Source organism: Notolepis coatsorum (genome assembly GCF_963971535.1).
Source record: "Notolepis coatsorum genome assembly, chromosome: 3".
NCBI lineage: Eukaryota > Metazoa > Chordata > Actinopteri > Aulopiformes > Paralepididae > Notolepis > Notolepis coatsorum.
Window position 1 is genome coordinate 130,664,632 of NC_140167.1, and position 15,522 is coordinate 130,680,153.

Consider the following 15,522-nt stretch of genomic DNA (forward strand, 5'->3'; position numbering starts at 1 on the left):
ACATCATTGGTAAGTATAGCAAATAGGGCTAGGGTTCCAAAAATCTGAACTATACCTTTAACACAATACAAGGATTAAATATGATTCTGTGCATACATAGATTGAGATGTTCCTTTTGTATAAATATATAAAAAATAAAGTGTGGATCTCAGTTGCTCACACTCATCATGCAATGTAATGAACCATAGGACCAGACACTATGCTTAAAGGAACACGCCAACGTTTTGGGAAATTAGCTTATTTGCCATCTCAGATACATACCCCTTTCTTCTCTGTGTGCATGCATTAGGCTTAGGGAACAGCCGCACCGTTAGCCTAGCTTAGCGTCATTCACTGGAAGTAGGTGTGCCAGTGTAGCCTAGTTCTCAACAGTCACCCCCAATACACAAATACAACTCCAAAACGTTCCTGTAAACATGTTGTAACCTGTGTATTTACCACGTAGAGAAAACATTATTAAAGAATTTTACAGTTTAGTTTTCTAAGCAGATATACTCAGCCTGGGTGCAGGGATTTCATGACCTCAAAAGCCCTGTTGTTTTTTTGAAAAACTGGGCTTTTGAGGTGGTCGGCAAAAAATTGTTCCAAGTATATATCTGCTTAGAAAACGAAAATGTCTAATTATAAAAAATACAAAATTCACGTGGTAAATACACAGGTCACAACATGTTTATAGGAAAGTTTTGGAGTTGTATTTGGAGTGTATTTTCGTGACTGTTGGGAACTAGGCTACACTGGCACACCTACTTACAGTGAATGGTGCTAAGATAGGCTAACCCTAAGCCTAATGCATGCACAGAGAAGAAAAGGGTACGTATCTGCTTCTCTAATTCCAGGGTAGATGGCAAATAAGCGAATTTCCCCAAAAGTTGGTGTGTTCCTTTAAGCAAGGGCAACACATTGGATATTGATGTTGCTCGATCACATACTGTAAAGGGAGTGAATTCCCACATGGAAGGTGTTGAACTCCTTGAGGTGGCAACAGGCACAACACAAGTCGGGCAACATCTTACATTTTCTGACACACATCGACTCTCACATCGACCCTTGCAAATGTCCAGTTTCTGTGGCACTACGACTGAGCCAAGCTGTGCTATGAAAAGCTTAGGTCCTGGAGAATGTTTCAGACGGAGCAGTCAAGAAGCCACCTAGCGGTTGAAATAATTTCTCCATTAAAGTCAACATTATGGCAACATCCCAGATGACTGACACTTGGAATTGCTCCGATGGTTTATGATCTGTCTCAAAAGGTTGTGAAGAGGGGCAGGTGCAAAATGTGGAAAGTGAGAGCCTGTGATCAGGGGCGGAGCTAGGGGGTGGCTACTTGGGCTCAAGTCCCGAATGTTTTCTGAAAAGCCCCGAATCTATTTTTTTTTAAATAAAATAAATTTTTTTTTTTTTTTTTTTTTTTTGACAATTCATCATTGTTACATGAAAATATGTTTGCACCAGATTTAGCAGAAGCTAATTTCCATCTGTGGTCTATCCAGCTGCTAACTGTATTTGAGTGAGTTAAGTCTTGGTGTCATGGTAGACTCAGACCTAAGCTTTAAATCACAATCAACAAGTTGACAAAAACTTAATTCTTCCACCTTAGAAACATAGCTAAAGTACGGCCATTTATAAATCAAAAGGACGCTGAAATCCAGATCCATGCCTTTATTTCAAGCCAACTCGACTACTGTAATGCACTCCTTACCGGCCTCCCGAAGAAATACGATGATAACTATTTTATTGCAATGCACTATTGCATTATTTTATTCTATTTTACTAACTATTTTATTGCACTGCACTATTTTACTTTGTATCAGTGAATCATAGACGCCTGGCCATAAGAGCATTCGGAGCATCTCTGCTCTCCCACTATTGAACTTGGGGGAGCAAAGGTATGCTCTTGCTCCACCACTTTTTGATCATATGAAAAATATGATATACCCCCCCCCCAATATATAAATCTAACCATAACTACTGAGTTAACTGAGTTTTATAGTGAAAAGAGCAGCTTTATTGGTCAAGATTGAAGGCTCTATATTGCAGGAAATTGCACGTACAGGTTAATTAAATTCAAAAGAAATCTGCCGTGGAGGGGGTCGTGCCTGACCCCCTCCAAACAACCCATTGCCTGCAAAAAAAAAAAAAAAAAAAAAAAATTGAAAAAAAAAAGAAAACAAAAAAAAGGGGGGGGGACCTATCTGGGCTAAGCCCCGGATCTCCTATAATCCTAAATCCGCCCCTGCCTGTGATCTGTGAGAAATGTGATGCGGATGTGATTTTGCTAATGATTGCCACTGCTTCAAACGGCATCATATCCCAGTATGGATAATCACCATAATGTAGAATCTGTGACATGAAGCCCACAAGGAATCCACACATACTGTTAAACAGCACTCAGGTCCTCATGAACAAGGAACACATCTGACAAACAACAGGTGAGTGAGTGAGTGAGTGATCAACCGTGTTTAGAAATAATCTCTACTCACATGACTCAAAAACATATAATGGAATTATATTTTTCAAAGACAGTGAAACTTGTATTTTCAAACTGAGTTTGCACTGAATTAGTCAAATCTGCTTCTAGCTTCTGTGCCCCTGACAAATGAAATGTTTTGCAAATCACCTTAAAACTCAATACTTTAATATCCATTGGTCAGCTTAAATCTATAATGGCCAACTGTTTCACCTCAGTCTGTAACTGTTTTAATTGATTTGAACTGTTTAATTGATTGACTTTTCTGTTTTGATATTGTGTTTATTATGTATTGCTCCTCTCGACGTCATTGTAAATGAGAGCCTGCTCTCAATCTTTTGAGATTAAATAAAGATTGATTGATTGAATGAATGAATGAATGAATGAATGAATGAATGAATGAATGAATGAATGAATGGATGAATGAATGAATTAATGAATTAATGAATTAATGAATTAATGAATTAATTAATCTGAATGTTTGTGATGCAAATGTATGGATTATTTGAAAAATTTAACAAAGGTCGCTAGGTTCTATGAACTTGTATTTTAAATACACATATTGTTCACATGGTTTTGGAGGAAATGGTTTGAACATCTATTAGGCTGTAGCGGTGCTAGCTAGAGCAAATATAGTGGTATCATATGAAACCGAAGCCCTGGACAAAATGTGGTGTGAAGAATTGGCCAGGGGCTGTAGAGCCAAGACTCAGATCCATTCATGTTCTTTCAATACGAGTGACACCGTCTTTTGAAAGTTGACCTCACTGTATAAAATAACACATAGGTTAATCACAAACACTGTGCCATTTTACATCCATAAACTAGAGACCTGGAATGTATGGTTTGTTTAGATGCATAATCAATAAAAAGAGGGGTTTCTGAGAAATGTTCTGAAGAAAAAAAAACACTCACCATCCAATTGTAGAAAAAAAACACCCTACCCAGAAATCTCCAGATATCAAAAGTTATTGATAGCAAATCACAGTACGGATGTGTCATGTTATTCAAGATCTCGAGATTATGTGCTAATCTTTTGGAGGGATTTTTTTTCATTTAAAGTGGTCAAACATGGTTGGGTAATAACTAATGATATCAAGCTAACACTCACTGCAGCATTCTATTACACATCACTGAGCTTGGGATACAGCCATCATATTTTTCATTATGTCCCAAGCGCTCACACACGCTTTAAACTTTCACAACTTGAATAGGCACAAATCAAAACACAAAGTTTATTACATGTTCATGGAAACATTGACACTTGGTGCTAAGCCGCATCTCAAGTTAATCTTCTGGGTCCTGGCTTTCCGATGGCGTTTAACACTCTTCTTCGTGGCATCTACTGTTGATCTTGTGCCCCGTCCCCCCCCCGTCCCCCGTCCCGCCACCGCCACCCTCAAAATGGGTACACGTATCAGGCCTCGGAGGGTTAATTAAGCAATATCACAAGAGGGAGTACATTATATGAGCGTGGCTGCCACGGGGCCGAGGAGCTCTCACGAGTATTGATCATTCACTCGCAATTGTGTCTAAAATGGAAACTCATTACAGAGGAAGAATTACAGTAGGCCTGCTTATACTGACCGTGACAATTAAATCCCTTTCAAATATCTATCTCTTAACAGACCAGCCAGTTGGTAATTAAAGGTGCTGTAGATAAAAAAAATCTTTATGTAGAATAATCATTAAAAATGGAATAAATGTATTGCTTTCCCCCCCAAAAATGATTGATTAATGAATTTATCATTTAAAAAAATTTGCGGGTCCAAAATGAATGTTGTTTACACTTCCCATTTCCTCATGTGAAATGCACCTGACTGGATAAAATGACATGCTGCTGCGCTAGTGCAACGTCTAGTGGCTGAATGTTATCTATAGCACCTTTAAGCACCTTGTGTCCATACAGCATATTTTTCTGAGTGCCTGCATTCCAATTGTTCCCAATGAGGAGACAGCCTATGTAGCCACACGTGCACACCCAGGGAAGAGCACTGCACGCAGCTGCTTTAAGTTGAAGATCTGTGGACCTTTCAGGAAGGCACTACACCATGCGAGTGCCTTCCTGCCAGAAAAAGACATCATGTGGACACAAAAGCCCTAAAACTACACTATGATGAGGGTAACAGAAGACAGTGAGAGAAGATACTGTTCAAGCAGGATACTTTGCACACTGTTTTTCCATTTGGGTCATCCCCATGTGAATCACATACTACTTGTTGGCAGAGATAGCTGTGACTGAAGGACTTAGATTTGACTAAAGAAACAATATTTTCCCATGGAAAAGTTACATAGTGCAGTTTTGAATAAATAACGATGAACAATCATGAAAACACCAGATTGCTCTATTTCTTGATTCACTTACTAAGGACACAAAGCTGGGCACTGGTTTTGGTTTTCCCCGCTGTGAACTCCACCAGGCCATTCATGTCTACGGAGGTCTGCCGGAGGGTCAGCCGGTGCACTGTGCCCGTCCTTTCCATGCGCACCTTGGGGCCCGGCTGCAGCGGCTCCCCCTTCAGGCTCCACACCGGTGGCCTGAGGACCGGCACCGACACCTCACACTCAAAGCAAGCGTCTTCAGGAGCCGCCACCTCCACGCTCTCCAGCTCCCTGACCATCAGGGGAGACTGGGCTGGTTGTTGAGAGAAAGGAGACAACTGTTAAGGACAGCTATATACAGTCCTGACCGTTGCCTGGGTCAAGGTTCAGCAACTTAGGTCATGGCGTAGGTCAAAGGTCAAAACAAACTATTTAAACTGGAAGGTGTCACATAAGAAATGAACGCATGCATCATGTCAACTCAAAAGAATTATGTAATTATTGGAATAAAAGCTCCCATATGTAGGGACCTATCAATGCATACATTTGGGACCAAAACAGAATTTACAAAAATACTTCTATCTTCTGTATTACTGTGTGCCTGCTGTGCATGTTGATAAGACTATTGTGTATGTCCCACTAGACATTTATTTGCAAATGGGAGCAGAATTGAGTGTACTGTATGCTATTAGGGATGCATCTGTTTTTTTATTATAACATAAAATATAAACAATTTACCTTATATCTATAATTTGTAAGAGCATTAACTATGTGGACAAAATTACACCATATACACCTAAACACAACATGAAACTTAATTAAAATAAATACCATGCTAACCAAATAATCCTCAGTGTATATCTGAATAGTTGCTACATTGTGACAAACCCTCTTCAGAAGCTGGATTATACAACAGTGGAGCAACCTTTCAAAACTAAAACGAAACAAAGTGTGAGGAAGCTCCACAAATCATGTTAAACCCAGATTCGGCTCAAACAAGGGACTAAACACGTTTCGCAATTATGCCACATCAATGTGGAACGTCCTACCCACGGCTGTAAAGGAATGTGAATCACTACCCACTTTCAAAACCACTCTCAAAGAGCACCTACAGGAGACTGCAACTCGAAACTGGCCCCTGTAAATGTCCAAACCCAACCCCCTCCTATGTACAGTTTCCCACCCCGCCTTCCCACCCCCCACCCCACCCACCCACCCAACCACCTCCAATGTAGTTCCCCCCCCCCCCCCCAACAGTTACCAAATACCTCAATAATGGAAAAAGATGCCAAGCATCAAAGGTCAAATCAGAGGTACAGTATGAAGTCATCGAGGCTAAAACGACCGTGATAACAGCCTTTCAGGATCACTCTGTAGAAGTCCGTATAGTAGCGTATATTGTAGAAAAACGTACATTAGTGCTGTTATACCAGTAGATGGCGCTATGGGGCCATACACTGTATGTACCATTTGCTCCGGCTGTCTGAAGCACCAACCTTCAAAGGGGCCCCCTGCTGTTACTTGGGTGCCGCTGCATCAACCGGTTACTGTGGATATTTTGTGACCTGCCCGCTGGCATGTTGTTTGAGTTCCATCCCAACTTACTTTCACTACCTCATTAGCACACACTAATAAGTAGCAGATGGTTTTGAATGTGTGTATGACATCGGTAACAAGAGAAACTAAGGGTTGGTTTCACAGACTCGTGTGTTCAGTCCTTGACTTGTTTAAAGGACCAACTCAAATGACCTTGGCTTATTGCACGCACTAGTCTTGTATTTCATCACGTTTCATAAAAGATGATGTTCAACTAATCCAGGACTAATGATGGTGTAACCTAATCCTGTAAGGAACAGAATTCTTCATGTGCTCTGTAAATTCGAAGCATGCTACTTGGATTGCTGTGATGAGGACAACTTTAGCCACCAATGGCAATTCATTTCAGGACTTTTTTTCCCTTCTAAATGTACTTTTTTTTTTAAGTATGAGTTTAGAATTATCGACCTCTGACCCCATTTCCTACTTCTGTATTTTTTTCACCCATCCCAATTTAGTCGTTATGCCAATTCCCTTCCTGGTCGTTGCACGCACTGTCGGCCTGGGGAGGGTGTAGAACTACCACATGGCCTCCTCCGATACATGTGGAGTCGCCAGCCGCTTCTTTTCACCTGATAGTGAGGAGTTTCACTGGGGGGACGTAACACGTGCAGAGGTTCACGCTATTTCCCCCAGATCCCCTCCCAGGCGCCCCGACCGACCAGAGTCGCAGTTTACAACGACCAGGACACACTTTCCAATTACCTTGGGGATCACTTTCCTTTCCTTTCTAACCAACTAACCCTAACCCAGTTTACAACGACCAGGACACACTTTCCAATGACCTTGGTGATCACTGTCCTTTCCTTTCTCAGCACAATCCACACTGTTCTTCATACTGATACCTGCAGCTCCGTCTAGTTACCCACAAAGCTAATGCAAATTCAATGGGGCCAAGCTCCAGTCTGTAAGAGACCTGAAATAAATGCTGAAACCTACTTTGGGTGCACTGTGGAGTAGGTTTATTATTTCTTTTTTAGGCCTACCATAAGTATGTATTGGTAAGTAGGAAATAGGGCTGCTGGTCCAAAATTCTGAACTTAACCTTTAATCTTTTCATATACTCAATGTGTATTACATCTTATACAACGGCATGCAAATTTCTCTATTCTGATTGGCTGAAACAGTCCATTTACACGTATGTATCCTTCATAATCCACGCTCCTGGTCCCAGGACCCGCCCACCACCGAATCACATCACTCCGCCGGATCACTCCGTCGGAAAAAACAAGATGGCGGACAATAATCTTTAACAAATGGATATGTTGATAGCGTCATAACGACTAAATATAAAGCGATTCTGTCAAGGGGAACGTGTTAGTATTTTAAACAATGTTGGATGATGTAATTGATGGGTCTTGACTCAATCTAGAACAAAAGAAAAATCGCGGATTGATTGATAGATTAATTGATTGATTTAAATTTCTTCCTTCCTACTTTCCGACTGCAGCGTTCTCTCTCACACTGTCCGACGCTGGCGGATTGATTGATAGATTAATTGATTGATTTAAATTTCTTCCTTCCTACTTTCTTGCAGCGTTCTCTCTCACACTGTCCGACGCTGGCGTACCCACAAACACACACACACACATACACACACACACACACACACACACACACACATACACACACGCACACACACACTGTGACACACACACACACACACACACGCACACACACACACACACACTCCTGTCTGCAACAGCGGGGGAGTCAGACTGAGAGAGAAGCAGCGCTGTTTTAAGTGAGCATGGTCTATTGAATTGATTGATTGATTGATTGCTAATTTTATTACTGTACCCCTGGTTTCCAACTGGTTAAGTTTAGGCTAAAAGAAATAAATAAAAAAATAGGGCGAAGAAAACGTTTTTTTCCTATAGGGCAAAGAAAACGTTTTAATAAATTTTCAATCAATCATTCCAATAATACACAGTTGGATGTGTTAGTTGGTTGGATGCACTTCAAGCTGCTTCCACATGAGGCAACTTCTCTCAATCATTCCAATAATACACAGTTGGATGTGTTAGTTTGGTTGGATGCACTCCTGCGTGTGATGTAAAATTAAGCATTACATCACACGCAGGAGTGGTTTGTGACCAATAAACCATGCCTAGGGGTGGTTGTTAGGCCCGAGGCGCAGCCGAGGGTCGTTAGACCCCCCTAGGCATGGTTTATTGGTCACAAATCACGACTGCACGTGGTGTAAAGCTTTTATACAACTGCCAGATTCATCCAACCTTATTTCTATACAATAAACACACATTAATCGAAGATTTATTGAAAAAACCATCCGCCAGAAAAAGTAGTTCCCACAACTCCATGTGGAAGCAGCTTGAAGTGCATCCAACCAAACTAACACATCCAACTGTGTATTATTGGAATGATTGAGAGAAGTTGCCTCATGTGGAAGCAGCTTGAAGTGCATCCAACCAACTAACACATCCAACTGTGTATTATTGGAATGATTGATTGAAAATTTATTAAAACGTTTTCTTTGCCCTATAGGAAAAAAACGTTTTCTTCGCCCTATTTTTTTATTTATTTCTTTTAGCCTAAACTTAACCAGTTGGAAACCAGGGGTACAGTAATAAAATTAGCAATCAACCAATCAATCAATTCAATAGACCATGCTCACTTAAAACAGCGCTGCTTCTCTCTCAGTCTGAGTCCCCCGCTGTTGCAGACAGGAGTGTGTGTGTGTGTGTGTGCGTGTGTGTGTGTGTGTGTGTGTGTGTGTGTGTGTGTCACAGTGTGTGTGTGCGTGTGTGTGTGTATGTGTGTGTGTGTGTGTGTGTGTGTGTGTGTGTGTGTGTGTGTGTGTGTGTGTGTATGTGTGTGTTTGTGGGTACGCCACCGTCGGACAGTGTGAGAGAGAACGCTGCAGTCGGAAAGTAGGAAGGAAGAAATTTAAATCAATCAATTAATCTATCAATCAATCCGCGATTTTTCTTTTGTTCTAGATTGAGTCAAGACCCATCAATTACATCATCCAACATTGTTTAAAATACTAACACGTTCCCCTTGACAGAATCGCTTTATATTTAGTCGTTATGACGCTATCAACATATCCATTTGTTAAAGATTATTGTCCGCCATCTTGTTTTTTCCGACGGAGTGATCCGGCGGAGTGATGTGATTCGGTGGTGGGCGGGTCCTGGGACCAGGAGCGTGGATTATGAAGGATACATACGTGTAAATGGACTGTTTCAGCCAATCAGAATAGAGAAATTTGCATGCCGTTGTATAATGCTTAAATATTTACTACTTTTTCATCACCAATGCTGTCTATCAAGTGTAGTTGCATATTTTCTATCTGCATATCCTCATAATCACTACGGTTTGTATGTAATGTAATGTAAAATGTAATCATATTAGAGCTTTAATGATTCAATCCAGAATTATTTTGACCATCTAAGTTTTGAACACTTAGAGCTTGAGCTTTTAAGAATATTTTAGCCCATCATTTAAAACATTTAAAAGTACATTTAAAAGTACGGTTCTGTTTTATTATACCAAAATGACAAATCTTAGAAACATCACAGCGTCAGTCCTTGTGCCAAGGCTTAGACAATAGTCTAAGAGTACAAAAATAATACAATCCAACAAATCATTACGTGAAGCCAGACATGTGGCAACAGGGTTTCAACAGACGGTGCCATTGACACATTATTCACACAGTGGCCATTTTGCTCTTATATGATTATATGACATGCTCAGGTTGGGTTCCTTTCTAGTAGGGATGTGAACGACCCAGTTTTCTGTCCTTTTTTCAAGGTTTTTGTTGTTATATGGCTTAATTCACCACAAAATGTATCTTAATGTCATTATTTTCCCAGACTATTTATTTTCTCTCATATATGGATTAGCTTTTTCCACACTTCATCACCATCATTCCAACGGACTGTATTGGAATAATAAATTATTTTAATAATAATAAAAAAAAAAAAAATCATTGGGGATAGGCGGTGCATACCATGCTCAAATGCAGCGCAATCTTCAATGCACAAGGTACAGGCTTTTCCATTCCTTATTATAGGGGAGCACCTAGTGGTAACAAGTGGAACAGCAACCTCCATTATCCCGACAGTGCTGATTGATTGATTGATTGAAAAGTTTATTAACAGATTGCAGAATGGGTACAGTACAGTACAGCTCAATACATACAATTGTTAAGGGGATGCAGACCAGAGAAAGACTTTCGTCTTGTTTACATCAGGGTCCCCCATTTTCAATTCATCATAACATATATGACATACATGACATACAGATAGACAGTACTGCTACATCTATACATTTATGACATATCAGATTTGCAAATACAGTACTGTTTGTGATACAAAAGTGTCCAGAAAAAGAGTGTATATACATTTGGCGCTCTCTATGAGTCTCAATGCGTCTCGTTATTTCAATGGTTTACAAAGTTAGAACACTACACTTTCCCATTTGGAAAAGAGTACAGTTATTTATTTTTTTTAGCGTTTGAATAGGATATTTTGGAAAACTAACGTTTTTAGAACGTTTTGAATAGGCCATTACAAAATAAAAAAAATATATTTCCGATTACTTATTACTGGAGAGCACATCGAAAGTCGGTTGACAAATTATCACATCCCAACTATCCAGGATGGGATGGTGGAATGGAACCCAACCTGAGCATAACATAAGAGCAAAATGGCTGCCATGTGAATATGGTCAATACCGCTAACACAGGCTGTGCCTTTAAGCCACATGGTGCCCTTCATCTTTGTCACCAATAATCTCACCTTCTACGGTGAGTTTGGCAGAGCATGTGTACTCTCCGACCTGCACGCTGTACGCGCCCTCGTCCTCTAGTAACACCTGCTGGATGATCAGCTTGCGAATACCGCCCTCGCTGCAGATCTCAAATCGCTCCGAGGGCAGGATGACATTGCAGCCTTTGTACCAGCGGATACTGCATCTAGGGTTGGAGACGGTGCAGTCCAGCATCACATGGCTCTTCTCTAGAGCAGTCGTGTCCTGTAGGGGTTTCACAATGTTGACCGGAAGCGCTGAAAGGGATTATATTCAGCTTTAGATGCTTATATCATCAGGTGGCAGAAAACAATTGCGCTTTTCATGTTAAAAATTATTTTCTACAGTCATGTCTAAACTGGAGGGGAGGAAAATGACGACTAAAGCCTTTTGATCTCAAAATCAGACCATTTCAGATATCCAATCTGCTTCTCTGAAGAGATTGCATAATTACGCAGGTTACCTTGATTTGCCCATCAGCTAGTTTGTTAGTAGTTGTAAAGGATATCAGCTAGCTAGTCCACAACCGAGTCATGAAACTAGTTTGCTACAATGGAGTTAATTTGTGTGGTTCAAAAACAACTGTGACAATTTATTTATCACCTGCACGCACAGGTTAACCAATGTTAATCTCCCATAGCAACCGATCACACAATCGATGATTTGCATTGTTTATAACCTATATAGATATGAGTTTTAAGAGGATAATATCAGTCATGTATGTGTGTCTCCAGCCAAACTGTGCAGACAGAGGGCCGTTATCAGCTGGGTGGAGTGAGAGGTGTTTTAATATCAACATAACCGTTGTCACAGGGAAGGCAGATAGAGAGAACGAGAAATCTGGGTCGTAGGTCAGGAGAAGTAGCGGTTGCTAGGGGCGGTCAGCCGTTGCTAAGGACTATAGTCTATAGCTGTGAGTTTTCTCACAGTGTAAGTTAGAACAGGACGCAAGGCTGATACGAGCAGACGTGGACAGAGAGACAGATCACTAACTAGAGGGTGGTGGGAGGGGCCTCCCCTCCCCCACCCCCCCCTCCTATGCCTCGAGGAGTTAGCTTCGGCTAACAAAGAAGGGTTTTGGCTAACGACGAGGCCTCAACCACCATTGGACTAAAAGCAGAAGAGACGATAGAATAATGAATTTAGTTTTCCTTTCAAATACTTTTCAAGGACAATACGAAATGGGTAACATCCGATTACGAGGCTTTTGTTTATGTAATAAACAATGTTTTCCAAGAAAGGTAACACGTCTGACGGTGGTGAATTATTATGATTACGGATTTAATTAAAAGGGAATGACCACGATGTACAGCCGGTATGAGAAGATCCAGAGATAAACACAACGCAGAAACTACACGAGCCAACAGAGGAAGAGGTGATACTGGCTGATTGTGATCAGATCTAACACACTGGTCCCATATAATTTGTTTACATTTGAAAGCTTCATGTATTATGATGCTAACTTGACATGAGCTAACTTGACACCCCACCAAGAGCTCCTAATTGACCACCTATTTAGTACTACAGATGCTCTCCATATGAAACACCCAGACATTGGCCTGGTCCTACCTGGAGATTTCAATATTTCTCATACAGTATGTAGAAGCAATGACCTGGTCCAGGTAGTGAAGGGTAACACCAGAGCAGATGCAATTCTTGACATGATTCTTACCAATATGTCTGAACAGCCCAACTATCCTACCACCAATAGGCCTCAGTGATCACAACTCTGTGCCGTGGGGCCCGCAACTCAGACCCCATAGTCAGGGCCACCTCAGGGGGTGTGCGAGCAGTGCGGTCGCACAGGGCCTCGCAGGAAGGGGGGCCTCGAAAAAATAATAATAAAAAAAAATAAAAAAAAAATATTTTGTATTTATTTTCTTTTTATTTTCTTTTTCTTTTTTCTTTTTTCTTTTTTTTTGCGAGGCCCCCCTTCCCGCGAGGCCCTTTTTCATCACATACCTAAAATCTAGTTGTGCTTATATGCTTATATATTTCACATTAGACACGTTTGTAGAATGTGTCTGACTTGTTCCTGCCTCTGCGGCTCTGCAGACTGCAGTGTTCCGGTTTCTGCGGCTCTGCTGCTCTACAGATTTTAGAATAGTGTTTCCGGGCTCTTCCCGGACCCACGAGGTACAGGGATCTATTCAGCGCTATTCAGAGGAGCGAGTGGATGTCTTTTCAAAAGCAGCATGGATCAGAAGAAATTACACCGTGGGCCATAAGCTTGTTATCAATACCAAGTATGATGGTTATGCCAACTTTGCCAAGACGAAGAGGATGTTCGGCAGATGGACTGAAGATGAAAGTTGTTGCATGTTAGAAGAACCTTCAGTCAGGCTATAGCTATGTCGGCTAGTACTAGTAGCAATTTGCTAAGGGCAGGGACACGTAACTAGCGTTAGCTAATGCTAGCTAGCGTTAGCTAACGCTAGTTAGCTAGCGTTAGCTAGCTAGCGTAACGCTAGTTAGCGTTAGCTGTTGCTAGCGCTAGCTAGCTAGCATTAGCTAACGCTAGTTACGCATCCCTGCCTTTAGTTAATTGCTAAGTTATCGAGTGCTAACGTGTGGCAGATAAACTAGGACTCCCAAGGGACTGGTACTTTTCATCTCCACGGAAAGTCTCCTTCCAACTTTACCATTGATACTGCGTTATGGTGAGTTCATGCAACCTATTCTATGCCCGCCGTTGAGCTCTCTCTCTCTCTCTCTCTCTCTCTCTCTCTCTCTCTCTCTCTCTCTCTCTCTCTCTCTCTCTCTCTGGCCTAACACACATACATGCCCTCTCTCTAACACACACACACAAACACTGACACACAGACATGCTCTCTCTCTCTAACACACAAACACACATGCTCTCTCTCTCTCTCTCTCTCTCTCTCTCTCTCTTTCTAACACACAGACATGCTCTATCTATCTATCTCTCTTCAATTCAAATGGGCTTTATTTCACAATCTTGTATTTCTCCCAGTAGGTATGGGAGTTTTGAGTTATTGTCCATGTTTTCAAAGTCTCTTTGGGTGTTTGCAATTTGTGGGAAGTATATGTCTCTGATGTCTTGGTATAGTGGGCAGGTTGTTAAGAAGTGGAGCTCGGTTTCCACCTCATCTTGTGTGCAGTGGGTGCATAGTCTGTCTTCGCTTGGGAGCCAGGTCTGCCTATGACAGCCTTTCTCGATGGCTAGGCTGTGCTCGCTGAGTCTGTACCTAGTCAAGGACCTTCTTAGTTTTGGATCAGTCACAGTGCTCAGGTATTCTGCCACTGTATACTCTCTGTTTAGGGCCAAATAGCATTTCAATTTGCTCTGGTTTTGGGTTGTTTCTTTCCAATGTGTCTCTCTCTCTCTCTCTCTCTCTCTCTCTCTCTCTCTCTCTCTCTCTCTCTCTCTCTCTCTCTCTCTCTCTCGCTCTGGCCTTGCTCTGGTGGAGGGTCAGGGGCATTGCCGGCCTGCCGGGTCTGTGCAGCGATAACACTGTATATTGACTGTAGAACGGGAGCTCTCTCTCGCTCTCTCGCTCTCTCTCTTGCTATATGTTGACTGTATCATGCCCAGCCTCGGGCAGCGCTATTATTTAAGAATATGTTGACTGTATGAAAAAAAAAAAAAATCTATATATATATATATATATATTTTTTTTTTTACCTTTTAGGGGGGGGGGGCCTCACGTTTAAATCTCGCACAGGGCCTCGCATTTCTCCCAGGCGGCCCTGCCCATAGTACACAGATAGCCCTTTTCCACCAAATTAGTTCCGGTTCTTGAACCGGTTCCATTCAGGATCCTTGGAACCATGGTGCTGTCTAGCGAACCTGCCCGCAGAGGCATCATCAACAGAGGCCATTGCTCAATGTATTTGCTGGAAGCATAAGGAACACATACTTGTTTATTTGTTCATTCTAAGTATTTAAATAACTTTTTTTTAGAGTTAATAGTTAATAGTTTATAGTTTAGGTAAGAGTGTTGACCAACTAGACCACTCCATGAGAGCAACATGCATGCTTGGCAAATGGATAACCACCACCCACACCTGGACTGAGGTCTACGAGGCAAAAGATGCAATCTCAAAGGCTGATCATTTCTATAGCACACTTTCTAATGCTGTGGAACATCAAAACAGTTAGATGTCACCCCTTTGACAAACCTCAGATTACGCCATGTATCAAATGCCACGCAGGTATCATCAGACACAAGGCTTTTCATAACAACAGAACAGCCTTGTGGAAGTTTTACCAGAATAAAATACAAAGGACAATTGCAGTGGCTTAGAGAAGCCACTAACCGAGTAAGAGTAGCCGGACTCAAGACCGCAAACCCTAAGCAAACTGGGATGTTTAAACAGCTCTGTGCACAGTGAAAACGGGA

General features: G+C 41.5%; 1 protein-coding gene across 1 annotated transcript in view; it reads right to left on the reverse strand.

The window, feature by feature from the left end:
• LOC311226001 (obscurin-like protein 1) overlaps positions 1–15,522 on the reverse strand; it is a gene marked incomplete at its 5' end in the record, with an annotated part of 184,166 nt that overhangs the window by 4,867 nt on the left and 163,777 nt on the right. Inside the window, 2 exons of the mRNA XM_084311383.1 lie at positions 4,833–5,102; positions 11,149–11,415. Of these exons, the coding sequence (XP_084167509.1) occupies positions 4,833–5,102; positions 11,149–11,415 (537 nt within the window). The remainder of the gene's footprint in view (positions 1–4,832; positions 5,103–11,148; positions 11,416–15,522) is intronic.